This window comes from Anguilla anguilla, chromosome 6, assembly GCF_013347855.1.
Source record: "Anguilla anguilla isolate fAngAng1 chromosome 6, fAngAng1.pri, whole genome shotgun sequence".
NCBI lineage: Eukaryota > Metazoa > Chordata > Actinopteri > Anguilliformes > Anguillidae > Anguilla > Anguilla anguilla.
The window spans coordinates 30897817-30919102 of NC_049206.1; the positions used below are offsets into that span (position 1 = coordinate 30897817).

General features: G+C 40.8%; 1 protein-coding gene across 4 annotated transcripts in view; it reads right to left on the reverse strand.

Moving 5' to 3' along the window:
• The window catches only part of lpin1 (lipin 1), a 115132-nt gene that overhangs the window by 25652 nt on the left and 68194 nt on the right, over positions 1–21286 (reverse strand). For 2 of the 4 annotated variants that reach the window (XM_035422536.1, XM_035422539.1), the window contains exons 6-13: positions 15431–15538; positions 13373–13499; positions 12317–12626; positions 10491–10584; positions 9559–9746; positions 5433–5526; positions 5013–5082; positions 210–287 (exon numbers count right to left, since the gene is read on the reverse strand). In XM_035422536.1, the coding sequence (XP_035278427.1) occupies positions 210–287; positions 5013–5082; positions 5433–5526; positions 9559–9746; positions 10491–10584; positions 12317–12626; positions 13373–13499; positions 15431–15538 (1069 nt within the window). The remainder of the gene's footprint in view (positions 1–209; positions 288–5012; positions 5083–5432; positions 5527–9558; positions 9747–10490; positions 10585–12316; positions 12627–13372; positions 13500–15430; positions 15539–21286) is intronic. The other 2 variants (XM_035422538.1, XM_035422540.1) reach the window with 2 other exon arrangements.

The following is a 21286-nucleotide window of genomic DNA, read 5'->3' on the forward strand; positions in this document are numbered from 1 at the left end:
GGGGCTGCTAGTGTTTGGATTTACTGCTAAACATGTTTTCTTGCTATCAGCTGTGAAAATGTGGAAAACCTCTTGGTGTGTGTGCTTCTGGCATACCTGAGTCCTCTGTCTCTGACAGACAATTAGGGTCAGAAAATTACCCTTTCCTGATTAGTCAGGAAAACTTACATTCCTGGCCTGTGAATGTAAGTAAGTTTGGGGGAACGTACAGTCCTGTACCCAATAACACTGCACATACAACAGAGAATGAGCTCCAGTGCACAGTAAATGTAACTGAGGCAAGAATACTAAGAAAGAAACAAAACAGAAAAATGAACACAAGATAAGGAAATGAAACAACAGGGTGAGGGTGGAGTGTGGGGGGAGAAAACAGAGGGAAAAAAACTGTTTTACTATGCTTTTATGGTGCTGTTCATCTAATAATATTTTTCTTACAATTCTCACTTCATATTTAGGTCAGTTTTGAACATTAACTCATTTTAACATCCCTGAATAGTCTCAAAAGCATATTAAAATCAAACTCACAGGAAGTGCTTAGTTTGACTCAAGGAACTCGTAAACAGATGCAATTTCTGTACAAAGTTGAGTGAAGTATGTGATGCTTTGTTCAGCAGGTGTGCCTGGAAGGACGAAGTCTTTCAGTCAGCGGATGGACATTTTTTACAGTATCGTTATGAAGGGAAACACATATTAACGCTTTACCACTTCATAAAGCTTGATATTATCTGAAGCTGAAGCATGGTCTTAACAATTTAACTAAGCAAGTAAAATGCCTTGATCTGCTTTACCGTAATCATACAGATGCGGCTCTGCTACAAGAAACCCATCTAAAGCATAATGTTGCTTACATCCATCCATTCATCCATTATCTATATCTGCTTATTCCTGGGAAGGGTTGCAGGGGGTGCTGGAGCCTATCCCAGCATGCATTGGGCGAGAGGCAGGAATACACCCTGGATGACAGATCACCAATCTATTGCAGGGCACACACACCATTCACTCACCCACTCACACCTATGGGCAATTTAGAGTCTCAAATTAGCCTACCTGCAAGTTTTTGTCTATATTAAGTATTTATTTATTTATTCATTTAACAATCAGTATTTATTTGAAGTTGTAAATATAGAAGAACTTTACGTTTTGTAAAATGAACTTGACAACCAAGGATAAACATCCTTTCTAGTCATCAGTGGTTTCACACATTCATTTAAATGCTTTCTTCCATGAGGCAATTTTTGTTATTTGAAACTTTGACGTGACAGAAAGTTTGAAAGACCACATTGTCTTCAGAAGAAACATTGGGTTGCATTGCTTTGGAATACAGCTTGTTTAATTTGCGTCAGCTAAGATTGTTTCTTGTAACTTGGCCCAATTTTGATAGCAATACTTTAAATATCAGGCCTATATTCCAAGTTTGAATTAATGACTTAATGTGTTTTGTATGTGTGAATAACTTTTTTTTTTGTATGTTGAAAATAAGTTTTTTTTTCAGATATAATTTATTTTGGTACTGTAATGCACATAAAGGCTATGAGCGAATGGCTAAAGGCAATTTCAAAATGCATGGGATTTATTCCTACATCAGTTTCACCCTTCTTCCCTCCATTGGAAATATATGGTACTGCATGTGGTGAAAATGATGTAGGAATATACCCCATGCATTTTAAAATAAGGCGGGTGGTCACTATTTTTTTTAAATATGAAAAATTCTACAGGTCCTGGAGCACCTGTTAAAACCTCTTAGCGCACAGCCCCTAGTGGTCGGCACGCCGGCGTGCTGAGATTACTAAACTCAAACATTCGGTGCTACTGCAACCAAAGTGTGAGATAAAAACAGAAACGCGTTGTTTTAGTTTCATTAGTAGACGATACACGACAACTATCCCGAAAACCGAGTTTCGCAGCCCCACCATTGTCGCTCTGGTCATTCATTTAACAAGCACCCCCTCCCTGCAGTCTCATCTGCAACTACACCCCCCACCCATGACATAATGGACAATATTGTCTATCTGGGCATTCATAAAAATATTCTTTCACCACTCAAAAATCGTATTCCATCATATCAACAAGATAAACCCGACAATAGCCCTACAATATGCCAATACAGCGGTGAAAACACTGCTCACTGAATAATTAAATAAACGAGATGAAGTTTTCAAAAATGATACCATGTCATTCTACAGCCAATATTTGGGACTAAATATTGAATAAATATACAACCTTACCATTGGTTTTCTGCATATATATGTCGTATATTTGAGTGGTCATATATTGTCTTGGACAATCCGTTTGTGAAATGTACGCGCATTTGTGACGCTTGGGTACCTTCCAAAATAGCTGTGCATAATACCACACGTATTGTTTACGGCGTTGTCGCCCTTTTTAGTACAGTCTGGCTTGACTGACAATTCATTTATTCAGTAGGTGAGTGTAAAACTTTTCTCACTCTGTGGTAGCAGTAAAAGACGCTGCACCTGAAACGTTGTCAACAATTTTTTGTAATTTCTTGGTAAATACTATTACTATTGAGGAATTCTGGGCATAGCTAAGCCATATGTTTGCTGATAGACCTAGCTGACTTCGTTTTCTGCAGTAAGACAGAAGCGGATAGAACTGTATCATTGATTTACTGTCTCTGTCTCTGTCTACTGAACACAGATAAGATTTAATCACTGCTATGTAAGTATTACTGCTCGAAATATTTCAGTTATATACGTTATTTTTGAAATCGCGTGTCTTTAAATAGGTTAGTGGTATTTTATAATGAGAATACTTCAGACTGTAATGTAAGTGTTTGTGGGTATTTTAGTAATTTTTGTGATGCATGCAACAGTGATGACGTGAGAGTTGGAACATTGCCAAAACGTGGTGGACGGTTGAAAATTCTTTTCATGTCATCCCATCTCCATACAAGAAAACATACGAGAATACAGAGTATATAAATACATAAGAGTTAACTGTTGAACATTTAGGTAGCCTACTGTACTGCATTGTGTGACAATATCTTTGCATTACTTTTTAATCTGATATCAATGTTTCATCTTAAACCTTCCTAAGGGGCTCATTTATATGCTTTACAATGGAAAAAAAGCATTTTATTCAATTTTGGAGAGATTTTGGATATGTTTCTGGACCCCTAGCCATTTTAGACCACTGTATTGATGGAAAGCTTGTAATTCCCACTTGAAGATGATGCAACAGTGAGTTCCTTAAGTCAAACATTTGATTTGTAGCAAAATACATGATTGTGATTTACAGCAATGCATAATTTAGACATTTTGTATAGATTTGGAGACACTAGGCACACTGCTTACTTTTTGATTCATAGATCTCTAGTAGTTCTGCGCATCCACCCTTTGATTTGACGCACTTGTGGTCAAGGAGTTTTTGATCCAGGACATGTATAGTTTAACCTGCTATATGTGCAATCTCTCATTGCAAACTATATTGTAAATATTACAATATATTTCCCATCAGTGGCGTCACTAGACACCAACCCTACAGGTAAGAAAGTTACATAAATGTTTCGACCCCCCCGACCTGTTGTTTTTACCTCTTTTGGGGGGTCCAAGTCTTAATTAGGGGGTCAGAAACCCCCAATCCCCCCCGTAATTCGAACCCTGCCAACGTGCTACCACAACCCTTTTTTCACTTTGCAAATTCCTGCAAAAGTTTGCTGATATTTCTTCATATACCACCTCATTTCATATTCAGCATAATCTGGCTTTTTTTTTGAGGGGCCCAGCTATTATAGAATTTTGAATGGTCCTCCAGAGGGATACATACAGGGATATACTCTATGAGATCTCTTTGATAATTCTGGACTGCAAACTTTCCAAGAATTGCAGACAGCCATCTCTTTCCCTGCTCATTCATATTATTTTTATTTACAAATTCGTTCAGTTTTCATGCCTGTAAGGTTCCTTTTAACACTCCCTTAGCCAGGCACCCACGGGTACAATATCTGTCTGTGGGTAGAGGATTGGTATCTAATCTATATAGCAGATTTGTTTCACAAACAGCTAGACAGCCTTCTTTTTCAGAGGTGTGGGAAGGGGAGCTGCAGTCTTGGGGTGTTGACACCGGTATGACAGCGTGGAGCAATATATATTTTTCCACCAGGAACTTTCCACACCACTATAAACTTATATGCAGGGCCTATACTTCTCCGCTGAAATAGTTTGAAATGAAACTTTCCTAAGACCCTTACTGTGATATATGTAAATCTAGAACTGTTTTACATGTTTTCAGAAAGCCCTAAAATCAATACTTTTCAGGTCTATCATTTATGTTTCCCATTCATTATAGCAATATGTGAAATTTAAAAGTTGATGATATCCATCAGCCACTTTTTTCGCTAGCCAGCTTAGCTAGAAAACGTTATTTTGCTCAGAAACAAATGCTGCAGATGATATAATGAAACACTTGAGAGTAATACCATATTTACATTTCAGTACTAATACAGCCTAACATTGTTTTGCAGTTTCACTCTATTTACTCATTTAATATATTCCTTAGCAATAAAATAAAGCAGCATGTCCTGTGGGAATCCATGTTTTTTTCAAAGTAAAACAGCGTGAACGCAGTGACGTCAAAAGATGGAAATTTCCCACTTGAAATATCCGAGTGCCGAGTTGTCTTGCACGCCACATTGGTGCACCAAAGAAGACAATATATCAGCAAAGGTTTATTCCTAACCTACCACTCATGACTACCTGGGTGTGTAATATTATGTATCTTGCTGCTCATGAATGATCATCAGCTAGGTTACAGGGAGCTAAGAGTAAAGGTATTAAGGCATGGACAAGTGTCATTCAAAACACGAGAGAGCTATTATAATTTTCAAATGTCTTTTTTTCCATATCTCTGTTGTTATATATATTTTACTGTCTCTTCTATAGGACATATTGGATACCCCAGTGTTACCAATATATTCAAGAAAAAGTTGTTAACAAAAAAGAATTGTGTCAAGGGCATGATTTCTATAAAATGAAGTTCTTGTGCCTGCGTACCTTTGGCAGGGGTTTCTGGAAAGCCTGCATGGCTAACATCAGGGGTGCGGCTGTGGTCCAGTTGTAGTACCTGGAGGAACCAAGAGGAATTATCAACACCTGTCTGACCTTATTCAAGTTTAAATAAAACTCAGACAACACAAAAGGCCAACTTACTCACAGGAAAAGTGAGAAAATGTTTAATGCACATTAAGCTAGATCCAAACACCAACAGGTAAAGCACTGTAGGCACACCTGCATGTTTTTAAATGCTCTGTATAACTCTACCAAATTCTAAAGCATACTATTAGCTGGTCTACAGAATAAGATTATTATTGACAGCATGAGACATTCATTATATAATACCTCCAGAAATGTTATAACTATAGTTAAAAAACTTAAAAGAATATATAGTAATGTGAGGTCCTTCATATTACTTACTTGGTTCCTATCTTCACCACAAGGTTAGGGTCATCGATGAGGGATGGATTTTCAGCAAATTGCTGATAAGATATTGCTTTTTCTTGAAATTGCTCTAAAGGGTAGAATCCAAAAAGAATTCCATAACACAAGTGTCAAATAATTTAATTCCAAATGCACAATTCAACAGCATTCAAATGGACTATTGTATACACCACATGTTTCCAGATACTCTGCTCAAAGATATCTATATAGAAGACTTATGGTAAAGGATAAAAACGTGTTCTGGAAACAAGAAGATCTACAACAGAAAACTCATTAAAGGAGTAACATGGTGGTTGAATGTGACACTTGCCAGTTGTCTTTAGGTAACAACAAAACAAATGTGCATAATTTTTATTATTCAGTCATTTAAATGTACTTCAAAACGTATTTTTCTAAGCCTAAATTTCCCACTATAAAAGTTCACCCGAACTGTCTGGGCATGGTAATGAGAACTGTCAGTTAGCTATGATTGACAGACCGTGCCCCGTTACTTTTATTTATTTATTTTTTTATTTTTTATTTGACCTTTATTTAACCAGGTAAAATCAGTTGAGAACCAATTCTCATTTACAATGATGACCTGGCCAAGAGGCGTCAGCAACAGTAAATAGGTAAAATAAACACAGCCAACACAAAACGACGCATACAGTACAGATACAGTACAGTACAACATACAGTATGACACGACAGTACATAAGAAACGGCAAAAGACGGCATAGGTAAATAAAATAAATCAAAAGTCAATAAATAAAATCAATAAACCAATAAATAAACACTATGTGCAAGAGAAGGTGAGTTACTGGATATTCTTTGTACAGTTGTAACGGGAGAGAGAGTGAGGGCTGGTCAGCAGGTGCAGCAGTCAACTATGACCTGTTGCAGATTTTGTTTGAACATGTTGAGAGATGTGAGAGCTGTGAGTTTGAGTGTGTTTTGTAGTGTGTTCCAATCATTTGCAGCGGCAAAACGAAAGGAATTACGGCCAAAGACAGTACGGACTTTTGGAATGATGAGCATTATGAAATCACTGGATCTTAAGCGGTAATTGCTGTCGGAAATGTGCAGGAGGTTTGAGAGGTAGCAGGATGTCTTTCCCAGGAGTGTTTTATAAACTAATTGCAGCCAATGTTGTAGCCGTCTGGTATGAAGGGAGGGCCAATCCACCAGTTTGTAGAGATCACAGTGGTGAGTGGTGAAGGGTGCGCATGTGGCAAAACGGATTGCTGAGTGGTGGAGTGTGTCGAGCTTGCTAAGGCTGCCCTTTGATGCCATTTTATAGATTATATCACCGTAGTCAAACAGAGGAAGGATGGTCATTTTCACAAGAGTGTATTTGGCGGAGTGCGTGAAAGAAGCCTTGTTTCGATACAGAAAACAACCAGAGGCCAAGGTATTTATAGGAGCTGACAAACTCCAGTTCCAAGCCATCAGCACTGAAAATCTTAGAGGGGCTGGAGATTTTTCCGGTCAAACAGCATACATTTGGTCTTTTTGGAGTTGAGGAGCAGGTGGAGGTTGTGGAAAGACTGCTGGATGGAGGTGAGGCTTTGTTGAAGAGTGGACACAGCAGCATGGAGTGAGGGGCCAGCTGAATATATGATAGTATCATCAGCATACAGATGTATCTGGGAGCTACCAACGGCCTTGGCTACTTCGTTAATGTAGATGGAGAACAAGGTTGGGCCTAAGATGGAGCCTTGAGGCACACCTTTAGTGATGGAAAGTGGTTCCGACGTGATGTTTTCGGTCTTCACCCTCTGGACACGATCAGCAAGGTAGCTGGAAAACCAGTTGCAGCATTTGCTGGACAGGCCAATGCTACTAAGTCTTTGCAGGAGGATATTATGGTCGACTGAGTCTAAAGCCTTGGCTAGGTCTATAAAAGCAGCTACACAGACTTGCTTGTTGTCCATGGCGGTAACGATGTTGTCAAGGACCTTCAGGGTAGCGGTGATACATCCATGGCCTGTCCTGAACCCAGACTGCAGGTCAGACAGAATGTGATTAGAGTCAATGAAGTGAATTAGTTGTTTATGAACCAGTTTCTCTATGACTTTGGCCAGGCAGGGCAAGATGGAAATTGGCCTGTAGCAGTTCGGGTCAGAGCCAGAGCCTCCTTTGAAGAGGGGGAGAATCATGGCAGATTTCCAGTCAAGGGGGAATACAGACAGTTGAAATGACAGGTTAAACGGGCTTGTAATGGGGGCAGCAATAATATGAGCGGCTGCTTTTAAAAACACAGGGTCAAGCCCATCAGATCCAGCTGACTTGTTTGGATCTAACTTAATGAGTTCATCCAGGACTTCCGAAACCATTACAGGTTGAAGGGAGAAGCTGTTAACGCTGGATGATGAAGTAGGAGTATGAGTTGAGGCAGTGTTAGGAGCAGCTGCATCAAAGACATGAGATGACTTCACGAAGTGGTGGTTGAAGAGCGTGGCCATGCGTGGTTTATCATTAAAAACAATTTCACCAAATTTCATAGAGGTGGGTAGATGAGGAGAAGCAAGTTTGTTTTCCATGGACTTGACTGTTTTCCAGAACTTCTTGGCGTCAGATCCGCAAGCTGAGAATTTCTCTTTGAAATGATTACCAATGATTACCATGTTACCATAGCTACCTCCATGATACGCGCTCATCTTGGGAGACTGAATTTTCACAAGCTAGCTAACTTAGTATATCAAGTATCGACAGCTAAGGACGTTGACTTATATCAAATAATAATTTTTACTAGCTAGCTAGCTAGCCAGCCAAGTTAAGATAAGACCACAACTATAACATCCTTATGAATGCAAACTAGCTAGCTAACGTTATCGATAACATTACATTATGAAAGCAAACTACATAGCTAGCTAACGTTAGCTAGCTAGCTATAAATGAATATAACCAACCAGAGAGTCTAATAGTCCTTAAAAGGCACTCTAATAAGTGAACCTAACGTTCGTCAAATATTTGCATTGTCTTGCCTGTAAGCCAGCGGCACAAACTATGGGTCACGAGTTATCCATTTAGAATGAGCTATCACAGCAATCTGACTGACTGTAGGGATGGCAAAACGTAGTTTTAGAATGTCGCCAGCAGTGTATGCGTGAGAGCTCGACAATACATTTCTCACAGAAAAGGTAGTTTGTCGCCTTTTTTTAGTTCACTACAGTGATGATAGAAGTGACAATAATTAAGTGGTGCTGTGCTGTTAGCCTTTACTGATTGCCGTACAAAGTTAATGTGAAGTAGCTAGCACAATCGGACAGCACTAATCCATAAAAATGTACTTTGAATGATACTTGCTCAATCGAACGGTAAATCTGAAAAACATTCGATTACAGTCAGCGGCACCGAAATTTTCTGTCACACCCTCAATAAACGGCAAAGGTCCCAGTAGAAGATTGAATTAAACCTTTTACATTTATATATTTTCTGAAACGTTATCGATCCTGCTTGGCCACAGTGAGTGAAACTAGAAACTAGGCGATCTGAGCGTATAGTTTCTATGTAAATTACATCAGAAGGATTCAGCCTTGTTGTTTGCTACCTAAACTTAACAGCACACTTGTAGCAGGACGGTGTGTCCAGTCAGATTTCTTTACGGGGCGTGGAAATGGGAGTGGTTACTGTACTTGTGACGCACTAAGTTGATAACATTCTCAACCGGCTGAAAATAGGACGATAAATTTAAAACGCATATTTCTCCAAAAATAAAGAACGGACATGTTTAATACTTTACTCATCGTGTTTCTTCAATGCCTCTTGTGCAAACAGCGCATAAAACTGAGAAAGTGTGAAAACCACCATGTTACTCCTTTAAACAAGAGTGGGGAACCCCTTTCCTGGATGGTTGCACCTGTTTCTGTATTTCATGCCAACTCCTAGTGCCACCAATTACCCTAGCTCAATTAGTTAATAAGCTGTATTAACTACCACTTGTAGACCACGGGAACACATAAATGTGTTTATAAAATTTTATAAAGGGACACTGTCACTCATTCAATGGTTACTCACTGCTCAATCCAGCTAAAATTTCAGTTTACATAGATGATTGGGCTAATTAAGTAATTAAGATCAAGTTTAATTAAGATTATCAATGAAATCCAGAAGTACCAACCTTTCGTGATCTCCCTGCTGTCAGTAAGTCCTCCACACAGAGAGATGGCGATAGAGGGCAGGTCTCCTATCTGGTCCGAGTAGCTGTCAACACCACTGTCCACTCCGGAGCTGTTTGCCGACTGGGGGGAAAGGCTGGTGCTCCGTGCCCCACTGTCTGAACTGACCCTGACCGCCCCACCCCCATCGCTGCAGGACCAGAGAGCCCCTGTCAGTCTCACCATGGAGAGTGCATGCACTGTTTACAGCAATTAGGTTCAACAAAAAGCATGTAAGGTTACTTTGTGAAGAATAAAATGAATTTTAGGGTACCTGTCCAACATTCCCTGTGAAGGAAGCTTAATTGTTTGGACTTAATTTATCAGACAGTATACATGCCCTCTGAGCTGATGGCTGTGCTGTGGGCTGTGATTGGTTTGAACAATTAAGGTTAGATTTATTATAACCCTCATAGATTGCTTTAGTCTGATCAAGCTGTTTTTGTGTTTTACCTTCATTCTCAATACACATTCACGCACACACACCCTGCAATAGCTTCCCACTCTTAGAGACAGATGGCCACATAGAGTTCAATCATTTTTTGAAAGGATATACAATAGCCACAGATTAAAGGGGTGTCACCGGGCAGCAGTAACTGGGTTGTCCCCAGGAAGACTGCGTGTAATGTACATTCCTTCCTGGGAACGTTCACACTTGGCAACTATCACACTCTGACTAGTATACTTAAACCCTCACTTGTGGCTGTCTCGTTGAGATTCAGACAGAACGCTTGTTGTGGCACTATGCGAGTCTCCCTTTGCTCGTAATAAAACCTTTTCAATTGGAAAGTGGTCTTCAGTGTGCTACTTCACTGGTCCCAACTTGGTTCCACAAGGGAGAAGATTCCCAACAGCTGTGATCTTGACTAACATTTGCTGTTGCTGTGTATTTTACCTTTTGGGAAAATATAGCGCTGCCACTTCAGGTTCCAGCTCTGTTATGTCATCCAGGTAAACACCGTCTGCTCCAAGATGGCGGCTCCTCTTGTCTAAAGAGGAAAGCAGTCATTTTACTGAAGTCCGCATAAAAGGTTCATCAAAAGGCCATATTGCTAAAAGTCATTTTGGCAAGCTTGTGAGTTTAACAAACCATGTGACTTACTTTATTTTACTCACTTTGTAAGTCTGGAATACATTTGTTTATATTCAACGTTTCTTCTAGCTTAGTCGTATGTAGTTTGAACAGCACTCATTTTATCAAACCATTTAAATTTTTGGCTGTGTAGACCAGTGGATAATCCTTTGACTGAGCACAAAAATTGTCCCTACTGTACTGGTTTCCGTAACATGTAAGGCTGTCAAATGATGGTTAGATATTCGAATGGAAGAAAAAAATGTAAACGTGTTTATTGCAGCTGCCTTCCTTTCAACTTTGGTTGCATTAAACCAAAAATAAATATAGCACTTTAGTGCCTCCTCTGTTGAAAACAGAAGTCTCTGGATCATATGGGTCATTGCTATGCTGTTACCTGACAGACACAGCACTTTCTTTTCATTCTTGTTGCGATTGGAACACATCTTTTCCTATGCTGGGAATATAGTGAATAAAGTGAATAGTGAATTACGTGAATAAGAAAAGACTGGCACTGGACTCTTCACAAGTGGACTGTCTGTTTTTCGCAAATAACCTGCAGACCTTACATTGGTATAAAATGCTTAACCAGTGAAGTTAGTTTTACATATCAATGCTAGCGTTTTGAGAGATCTAGTATATTTTAGTTTTAGTTTATTTATTTGATGATTCACTTCAAAAGGACGATTACATGGTTGCAAACACCAATGTACATGTGGTCCTTGCTGTAGCTATTGAGATAGGATACTGTGAAAACTATGCTGATCATAGGTCCCTCTTCAAAAGGTCCAAGAAATTATACATTTCACTTTTAATAGCACTTTATTATAAATTATCCATCAGGATCAAAAATTATTTTTAGTCACATTTCTCAAAATTGTGTGCCTTAATGATAATCAAAGAAAAGCACTATAAACAGGGGCTGACATAAGTGGCTCACAAGTAGCCTACGCAATGACGGAAAATGCACAATTTTTTCAAATTTCATTTATTCTATCCGTTTTTAGGTACGTACCTGTTTTAAGGTACACTTTTCATTATGAGTCTGACATAAAATTATCAAGCATTTTCTTCTTTTTGCATTAATGCATAGGCTACCTGCATACCACTTATGCCAACCCCTGATTATAAACATGTACTGTATGTAGATATTAAAAGCCATGACATGAATGTTCATGTTAATATTTTTTTTCAACTTGACTGCATTCATCCATCCATTATCTATACCCGCTTATCCTGAGCAGGCTCACAGGAGGTGCTGGAGCCTATCCCAGCATGCATTGGACGAGAGGCAGGAATACACCCTGGACAGGCCGCCAATCTATCACAAGGCGCACACACACAATTCACTCACACCTATGGGCAATTTAGAGTCTCCAACTGGCCTATCTCCATGTCTTTGGACTGTGGGAGGAAACCCAAGCAGACATGGGGAGAACATGCAAACTCCACACAGAAAGGCCCCAAGCTGAGATTCAAACCCACAACATTCTTGATGTGAGGCAACAGTGCTACCCACTGCACCACCGTGCCGCCCGGCTGCATTCATGTTTATGTTATTCTATATATTCTAAAACTTGTTTTTTTTTAAAGGAATATTTGAATGTAATTTTTGGCCAATGTTAAAGCAGCACAGCACAGTGAGTTACCTTTCTTCTTTGAGGGTGAATCTGTCTTTCTCAGTGGTCGGGGCCCATGACCATGTTCCACTCCTTCCACTTCAGACATCAAACGAGCCCCTGCAGACCCCATCCCCTCGATCTCCATCCCCGGGAAAGCTCCGCCCTCACCCTCCCCATCCCTGGGCTCGGGAATGTACAGGGTGAGGGGCGGGAGGCACTCCTCCTGCCGTTCAGGAGCACAGTCCCCTGAAATCACTCGGAAGTGCGTGCTGTCCGACACTGGGATTGACACCGGGTCTACCATAGGGGACTCTGGCTTTGGGGTCAAAAATGATGGCTGCCATGTCAAACAAAGAGAGACAAAGGGAATGGTAGATAAAGATAATCAGCAGATAATCAAGGCTGTTCCAGCAACCTTCTCACAGATACAGCTTTACTACTGGAAACAATGAACCAATAAGAATGAACCAATAAAAACTCAATTAGAGGTATAGATCACTCAGAGCAGTGAAATTTGCATGTTCTGCATGTTCACTTAGCATGTTCTTTTATCCTATTAAATAATTGAGAGTGATCTCTGATATTCCAAGACCAGCTCCCTCCCCCTACTCAGTACCTTGGTATACAGTATAAATTGGTTGGTCCTGTACATACTACATCTCAACAAAAACACGTTTTCAATGTACAACAATTCCTGGTAGGTCATTCAAACTCGCTAAATCTAGGCCTGCCTTTAAAATTATTGATATCAAGTTACAACAAACAATATTGGCTATCATAGCTCACACAAATTAAACAAGCTATATTCCAAAGCAATGTTACCCAAAGTTTCCTAAATTATTTCATTATTTATATTTAGTTTTTTCATCTTACCATCTGAAGAGAATGTGGTTATAGGTATGTGGCATGCCACCTTACCAAGCTGTAACTTTACGGGATGGCATACTTGCCATCCCAATATGCCAATTCTGGTATTGGCAGAGTACTTCTGAATTGGCAGAGTTAATGTATTGGAAATTTTACTATATTGGAAGTACTAGTGAATTGCAAAGTACTGGTGAATGTGCAAGGTGTTCCAAGTACCTTGGCAGCCTGTGGAAGCTCACCCCATGCCCAGAGCATCTGGGGGTTGTCCTGTTTGCCTTTTTCTGAGGGTTTGGTCACCAGCTCTGAGTCGCTCTTGGGGGTGGAGGGGCGGGATCTTCCAGGGCTGAAGGGGAAACATACCAGCAGGTTAGGCCTGCCTCTGCCCCTCTGCCCTCGGACCTACAACCCAAACTGCATGTGTTCCAAATGTGTCTTAATTATGTTAGCATGCATTTCAATGAAGCTTTGAAAATCATATTTTTAGAGGCTTGTATTTAGTAATGAAGAAATTAAACATGGAATGCATGCTGTTGTGACCTTGATTCCCATCCTTGTTATTGTCTGTAATGGGTTTCAACATGAGATGAGCTTTACACAACACAGGACAGGCAATATGCTGGCAAACAGCTGAGATGTGAAAGGCAGAAAGCATTATTACATGTTAAAGCCACATAACAGTATTTACTTTGACCCTCTTCAGAAAAAGTTCAGCACTACTCAACTCCAGGTCCTGCGAGCCATGGGTGCGGAAACATTCCCTTTAATTAATTGATTAACTAGTGTGCCAACGATCTGAATAATCCATTGGCAGCTAAACACACAGCTTCTTCAGATCATGCTAGGGATTAAATGACAAATTTAATTTGGAAAAATCAGTTACAAATGCTACAAAACCTGCGTTTCAGGATTGTTTAAATGACGAAATCCGCACACTGCAGATCTTTGTCATGAATATTCTCCGAGTGTGGGTGCAGAGAATGGTTACATAAGAGTACATGTATCCAGAATAGAATTTGCACAATTTTGCAATGCAAATTTAAAAAAAAAATGTTTTACTTACCTAATAGCCTAATTCAAGATAACTGGCTATATTAGATATAATTGAGTACATTGCGAATTAATCACTGAATTGTTAATCATGGCAAATGACTGAAAACAGATTGAGACCGATAATCAGTTTACGAGGAAGTTTTCCATCCCATAAATTTTCAGCTCTGCCACCACCACTGCTACCTGAACCAAGGTGGTAAAATAATTAGTCAAATCAGGCGATGTAGTGCATGATTGGAGCAAATTCTACAGACACTGCAGCCCACATCACCTGGAGCTGAGTAGCGCTGCTATAAAAAATGTTGCTGTCCCACCACTAGGAGGCCACCGTGGATAGGGTTAAAGCCTTTTTTGTTGCATAATCTAGTTCACAAAATCTCTAAAATCTCAGTTAATGAATGGAAATAGTCATGAGAGATTTTCCACAGGTTTTGATGAACACATTCGGGACATTGTAGGCATTTGACCACCCAGTTACAGTATGTGCAATAACATCTGCATGGGGCCTTCATATGTAATCTAATCCATTTATAATTTTGACATGACATTTTTGTATTAACCATTATGTACATAATATTTTAAAAAGTGGTGTCATTTATATATGATTTATTCCTTTCCTCCTTAGGTATAGTCAACCTATTTCAAACCATTGTTCGAACCAATGCCTTGTGAGACCTGCTGTCACATAAACCCCAGAACACTTCTGCAACAAGGAGCGATTGTGTTTCCTTCACCTGTTTATTAAACAAGTGGGATGTTCCCGGTAATGGGATTCAGTTAACCCCTCCTGGGCACAAGAGGACAAGGGGACAAGGAAGAAAGAAGCTGAGGGTGCATTGCTAAAGCATTTGAATATAGCCATAGACAGCACAGGGATGTAACAGAAGCAGTAAAAGGCAAGAGCCTCCATAATGCTCACAGTCTCTGCTTCTATGTTTTGTGGCGTAATAACACAATCTAAAGTAGATACAGGACCACAAACGCAGCTTAATTTAAGGGTGAACTATGCTTGGTCGTCAAAGATTTTCAAGCTATTTGTCAAGCTATTTTGTTCTTCCCCCAAAAAGCTCACTACGTACCATGCATGTGTCTTCGGTGGGAACTGTCTTCACAACAATACCTGACAGATTAGTATTATGAAGGTGACTGTGTGAGGCAGTGGAAGAGAGGGGAGGAGAGGGCAGGTATAGATTGGGGCAATGGGAGCAGAAAACAGTTTTGTACCTTTGCAGGGGCTGGAAGAGAGCAGATTGCAGTGGGCAAGAGACTGACAGGCCCCCACTCCCCGGGAGGGACAGAGTGCAAGCCTGGGCATTGTGCTCAGCCCTCTTGCTGTGGTTTTAATGGTGCAGTAAGAGAGAAGAGTTACAGATTAATTTTCAGATTGATCCTGTCCTCTCATGTCTCAGTCATAAGTGTTGCATGGAGGACAGTTTGTGGTCAAAATGAAATCTACAGGGAGGTCATGGTGAGGTTTCCAATCCTTCTTTTCAACTCACATTCCCAAAAGAGGTAAATGTAAGCACATAGATGTGTGACTATCCAGAGCTTTAAAAAAGCACCGAAACCTGTTCTCTAATAAGCTTTCAGCACTTGATTTCACAGAATTTTACTCTTTAGAACTCTTTAGGTTAGCAATAGCTCTTTTTAAACAAGACAAGTCTTCCAACATTTATCTCAGGCACAGCATTTGTTTGAAGGTACAAAGCACAAAACAAGTCAATTGCTCTAGCAAAGATTATGAGCAAAAATTCTGCACTTTCAACCAAATACGTTTTCAGAGAACAGTTCTTGGCACCAGTTAAGCATTAAATCAGTACATTCGTTGTGGCATGTAGTTCTATACATTCTCACTCTGCAGCTGATATGGGATATGCTAACAATGTAAGCTGTTTGTTTCGGCGAGCACAGCGAGATCAAGTCAATATAAAGTATTTATTCATCCTTTCCCATGGTTTCATTGATTAGTATTTTTCTGACGGGGCAGACTTTCAGAAAATTACCACTTGAGGCTATGAGCTGCACACTGTGGAAAGGATAAGCATTAGTTCACAGAATCAGGCAAGACTGTTTTTGTTTTGTTCACGTTCAGGATCCTGGCTCCCATCCAAAGTTTGTGGGAAGCTTAAAGCAGAGCAATTCCATTCACAGCTTAAAGGGGAATTGCACTTTATACCACTTCTGGGCTCATTTTCACACCTACCCGGAGTTTTGTGTGCATCACAGACGGTTTTTAGGTTGCTTGATTCAACATTTAGATATTTGTAGATTTTTGATTCTCATGTGAGCACCCTCCCCCCCCCCATCCATCCAATAGAAGCCCATTCAACATCAAACATCACGTTAGACTCATTGTAAACACACGTGCCTGTTTTTTAAGACCTATTTTTTTAGGGGAAGTCCACGTAGTAGTACGGTTTCCGGTTTTTTCTTCTTCGATTTCGTTTCGCGGCACACTCGAGAAGAAGCAAAGCAAAACATTCCGTTAAGGTTAAGGTTAAGGTTCATGCAGATATTGGCAGACTATGTCATAAAAGTTCTAGGCATCATTTCGATTGTCACTCTTGCTAACTTCATTCATGTGTCAGAGATGTAATGTTACAGTCTTGTAGTTTAGCTGATGCGCCAAGCCCTATACCTCTGTGTTCAAAACAGGATTTTACGGTAATGTTACTCTCAGCGAGACACATTCATAAGACTACCACACATGAACACCAGTCGTCAAAACTAGGATTTCAGTTAGCTAACGATAACGTTATGCTATCCACTGACATTACTACGGTATATAGCCGTTTGGACCATCCGGTGTGGAATGTTGTTCCAATTGATCCTTGGCATTCGGAACAAAGTCTCCTAGACTCTGGGGTTGGCGACAGCCGAGAAATCGGAGTGCCCTGTCGCTAGGGTTGCCACCCGTCCCGTATAATACGGGATCGTCCCGGATTTCAAAGTAAAATGCTACGTCCCATATTGATTCAATATGGGACGCAGTTTGTCCCGTATTTTCGTGCACGTCGTTTCATATACAACACTAGGTCTTCAACGTGCTGAGAATAACATTCAAACTAGTTTTACAAGCGGAGTTGAGAAGTGTAATTTTACTGGTGGTGACTGTGAGCTCCAGACAGATAGGCTCACAGTGAAGCCACACTATATGCGTCGACGGCCGCCTGTCGCCACGCCGCGTCCCCACAATCGGCTGTTTGTGGGCGTGTCACCTATACACCTACATTGCAGAGCCACTGACAATTTCAGAGACTTTTCTCCACGCTGCGTTCCTCTTATAAATGTCTCTGTAGGAGATTTTATTAATTCGGGAAACCCGATACGGAAATTACGAGTTAGGTCCTCCATTGTGGAACGATAGAATGTGGAACTAAAATTAGAAAAAAATAGGGACAATTTACTTTACGGATCATTAGATCAAATCAGATTGGTTACCGCGACGCGGCGAGGGGGTCAAAGTAGAATTTTTGCCATCTCCCCCGCGGCCTCGCCACCTCTCGCTGCGCTGCCGGCAACCCCAACATGCATTGCGGGGTCTGGCCGCCACCTCTCATTCAAAGTGAATGGAGGCGCCGCCGCCGCGTATGTGTGGCTTCACCGTCAACCTCTGCACGCTGCTGCGTGAGAGTGCATGTTACGTCAGGGTCATCATCGCTGCCTCGGGAAGCAAGGTGACCAGATTTCTGAAATGAAAACTGGGGACATTTCCAGTTCGGCGGTCAATATATCATTAAAATATCCAATGTTATTATCTATGAAATAAAAAAGGGGGACAATTCCTGTTTCATGTATTTTGACCATGGTAACTGTTGTACTGTAATAAACTATGGTTTTGAAGAGACGTTTGTGGTGATGTTGTCGATTTACTTGACACTTGCTAGCTTCTGGCCGAGTTTTCCACAGCAGTTTTCTCTAAAACCAGCGCGAGCAAGTAGTTAGTAGAAGAAGAAGAGTGATAGCTGCTATAGTGAGCAGCCCCCTCTGTTAGCCAAAACAAGCACAACGTAATTGAGACGTCAACCGGTAGGCTCTGCTGCCCGATCTATCTTGCCACGTAAAATATTATATTACTTTGCGGTCTGTTTTTAACGCACAGTTAAAAAATGGGACATTTCCAGGGACAGCTCCAGCCGGGGACAGGCCACCAAAAACGGGGGCTGTCCCCGTAAAACGGGGACATCTGGTCACCCTATTGGGAAGTGAAGTGCCTCGCTGTTTTTTATATTTTCATAATGTCTGCAAGTGCGCACCGGGTGAAAATCAGCCTGCAAATGAGCCAGCTCTTCTTCTGTGTATTCCGGCTCGAATCGATAGGGAACAACAATCCCATGATCAAAAACAAAATCTCCTTCATCCTCAGACATTTTCGGTTTCGCTAGCTAGTAGTAATACAACACTACCTCTACGACCAACCTAGTGTTATTGGCCCTCATTTATGAAACAAAAGTACGACAGAAAACTGGGCGTACGGTCATTTCCACGCAAAGCTCGGCATTTATAAATTTGGACGTGAGCGGAGGCTACGATCAAATCTCAGGTCAAATCCAAGCGGCCAAAACCAGACTTCGTTTTTGAAGCTCATTTCCTGGTGTTGTAGTTCCTGGTTGCTCACTAGCGCCACTACGGATGGCTCCAGTATAGGTGTTTTCATATCCGGTTTCCATGTAAGTCTACGGTACAAATGCGATCAAAATACAAAGTCAATAATTTTTTCTCACAAGAACAAATAGTCATAATATGTGTATTTTATTGGTCTTATGACTGTCCATGGGTCGATTTCATGATTTATTGCGTCATTTGGGCACAGTGCCAATATTTGTTCTGGACCAATGAGGTACAGCTTGCGTCACTTCCGGATTACTTCGGAGGACTATGCTACAGTAGGGGCTACAGTCTATGGTCACTGGGGTGGGCGGTGGCACTTCTTGGCCTTGCCATTGCGGCTCCGGCTACGGTCCGCCTGTGCTAAGTCTGAAAATGCAGGCATCCCATTTCGTGGTGATTTCATTATCGCGTGTGCTATTTACAGCTGCACTAGACGACCATAAAATAATCCTCCTCTTAAGTTTTTCGGTAGCCGAGTCATTTTTACTATTTCCTTTAGCCTACTTAACCAAATAATTACTTGGCAGAAAGCGTAATCAGCTTGCTATATTTGGTAGTCCAGTAGTAGCCTGTGCTAAAACAGTTCGCAACTTCGGCTACCAAGCCGTTTGACTAGCTAGCTAACCTTAACCGGCAAACATTCAATCTGTCAAACGTGTTTGGCGGCTTGTCAGTCGTGTACATTCCGTAAATGTCTACCTGGGCCATGCTTCACGCACGTGACAAAGCTATTATAATCCCGATTTTGGGATAAACACTTTTTCAGTTTCACGAAGCGAATTAAGAGTTTCAAGGTTAATTTGCTGAATATACAACACACGATGAAATCTCACACACAGAATTTAACGAAATTAACCATCTTGGCATTTAGAAAGGAACATGTTTTTAGCATTTAAGAGACCGACAAGCTAGGCATTTAAGACAGTGGTTCTCAGAATCGGTTCTGGGGGCTCCTTGCGTATATTGGCTTTTCTCCATTGGTTTTGATGATTTACAAGAAAAAAATAATAGCCTAATAATAATTAGAAATTCAACGTAGGCTACATTATTTTTGTCTTCATGCACCAGGTGGAAAACTTGCCATACAAAGTGCGTTGTCATATTTACACGCCTGCAGATCAGTTATTAAAATACTTGGTAGATTTGTTAATCACCACAGTGTTAATTTTTATTCGGTAGAAAGTGATTTGCGAACGATCGGTCAGCTAGCGTCACCCAGCAAGTGAACACCACAAACGGCGATGGAGTAGCTAGTAGTAGCAGGCTCATTAACTGACTGGCGAAAACCTACGACGATAACTTGCTCGGTTAACAGCAGATCTACCAGACAGTTATACGAAAATTTGCCTAGTCAAATCACCAGTAGCCTACACATCTCCGATTGATTGACCATCAGTGTAGTCAATGTTCTTCCCCTGTGGTACATATTGCTAACGCGTGAGCTAACCACGGATAGCCTACCTAGCTCACTGGCAAGCTGATATGCTAGCTAAGCATATTCGTTTTGCTGAGAAACATAAATTGAAGATAACTGAACATAGCCTAATTGTATTTTTAATGTCATACATATAACGTGATTACATGACACAGTACAGTCACGGATGGAAATTAAACTCCGTAAACATCTGATAATATATTTTCAAACATAACGACAGACAGTCAGCTAGCCTCGTTCAGGTTGAGGGGCTTTTCCGCACCGGACTGTCAATCAAATTGTATAAATCCCAAGACCGCTTAACTCTATGGTTTTGGCTCCAAATCGAGAAAATGGCCGCGCCCGCCATTGAGCTTCAAAACGTGTTTTAGAGACCCACGGAGAGTCAATAGGTGACGTCACAGTAGCTTTGTCCATATTTTTTACAGTCTCTGGTCAAATCCCAACTCGTGTACGCAAGTTTTCATGTCAGCGTGGACTTGCGGTGCAGCATAGTAAATCTGGCTGAGTCGCAGAATTGTTATTAGACCATATTCGGACGCGTATTACGCGCGTAACTGAAGCATAGTTGAAGTACTGTTATTACAACGGCAGCGGGCGACGTCGTCTCCACCAGATGCGAACGCGTCGCGTACCGGCTGCGAAGCTCGCGCGACACAAGCGAACTGAAGCGTAGTTTTTCGCTTCTGTTCTATTTTTTCGGCTTGTCGAAGGCCTGTTTATACACAGAAATATGCTCTAAAATGCTAGGTATACATGCTCTGATTTATATTTCATCCTTATATTACCTGGGGTGTGTCCCTAGTTACCTCCCATATATTTTATAAGCAGCTAAAAAAAATACAAGCCGTTTCGTTTTGTAAAAATAAATAAATAAATAAATAAATAAATAAATAAATAAATAACTGGAACCTGGGGAAAAGGCAAACTTAGTTTCGCTGTCTTATTTTGCGGAGGGGGTGGGGTAAATTTGAAAATACACCACAGAAAGACGGAGCCTATTGAATGACGTAGAAGTGAATGCACCGAGCAGC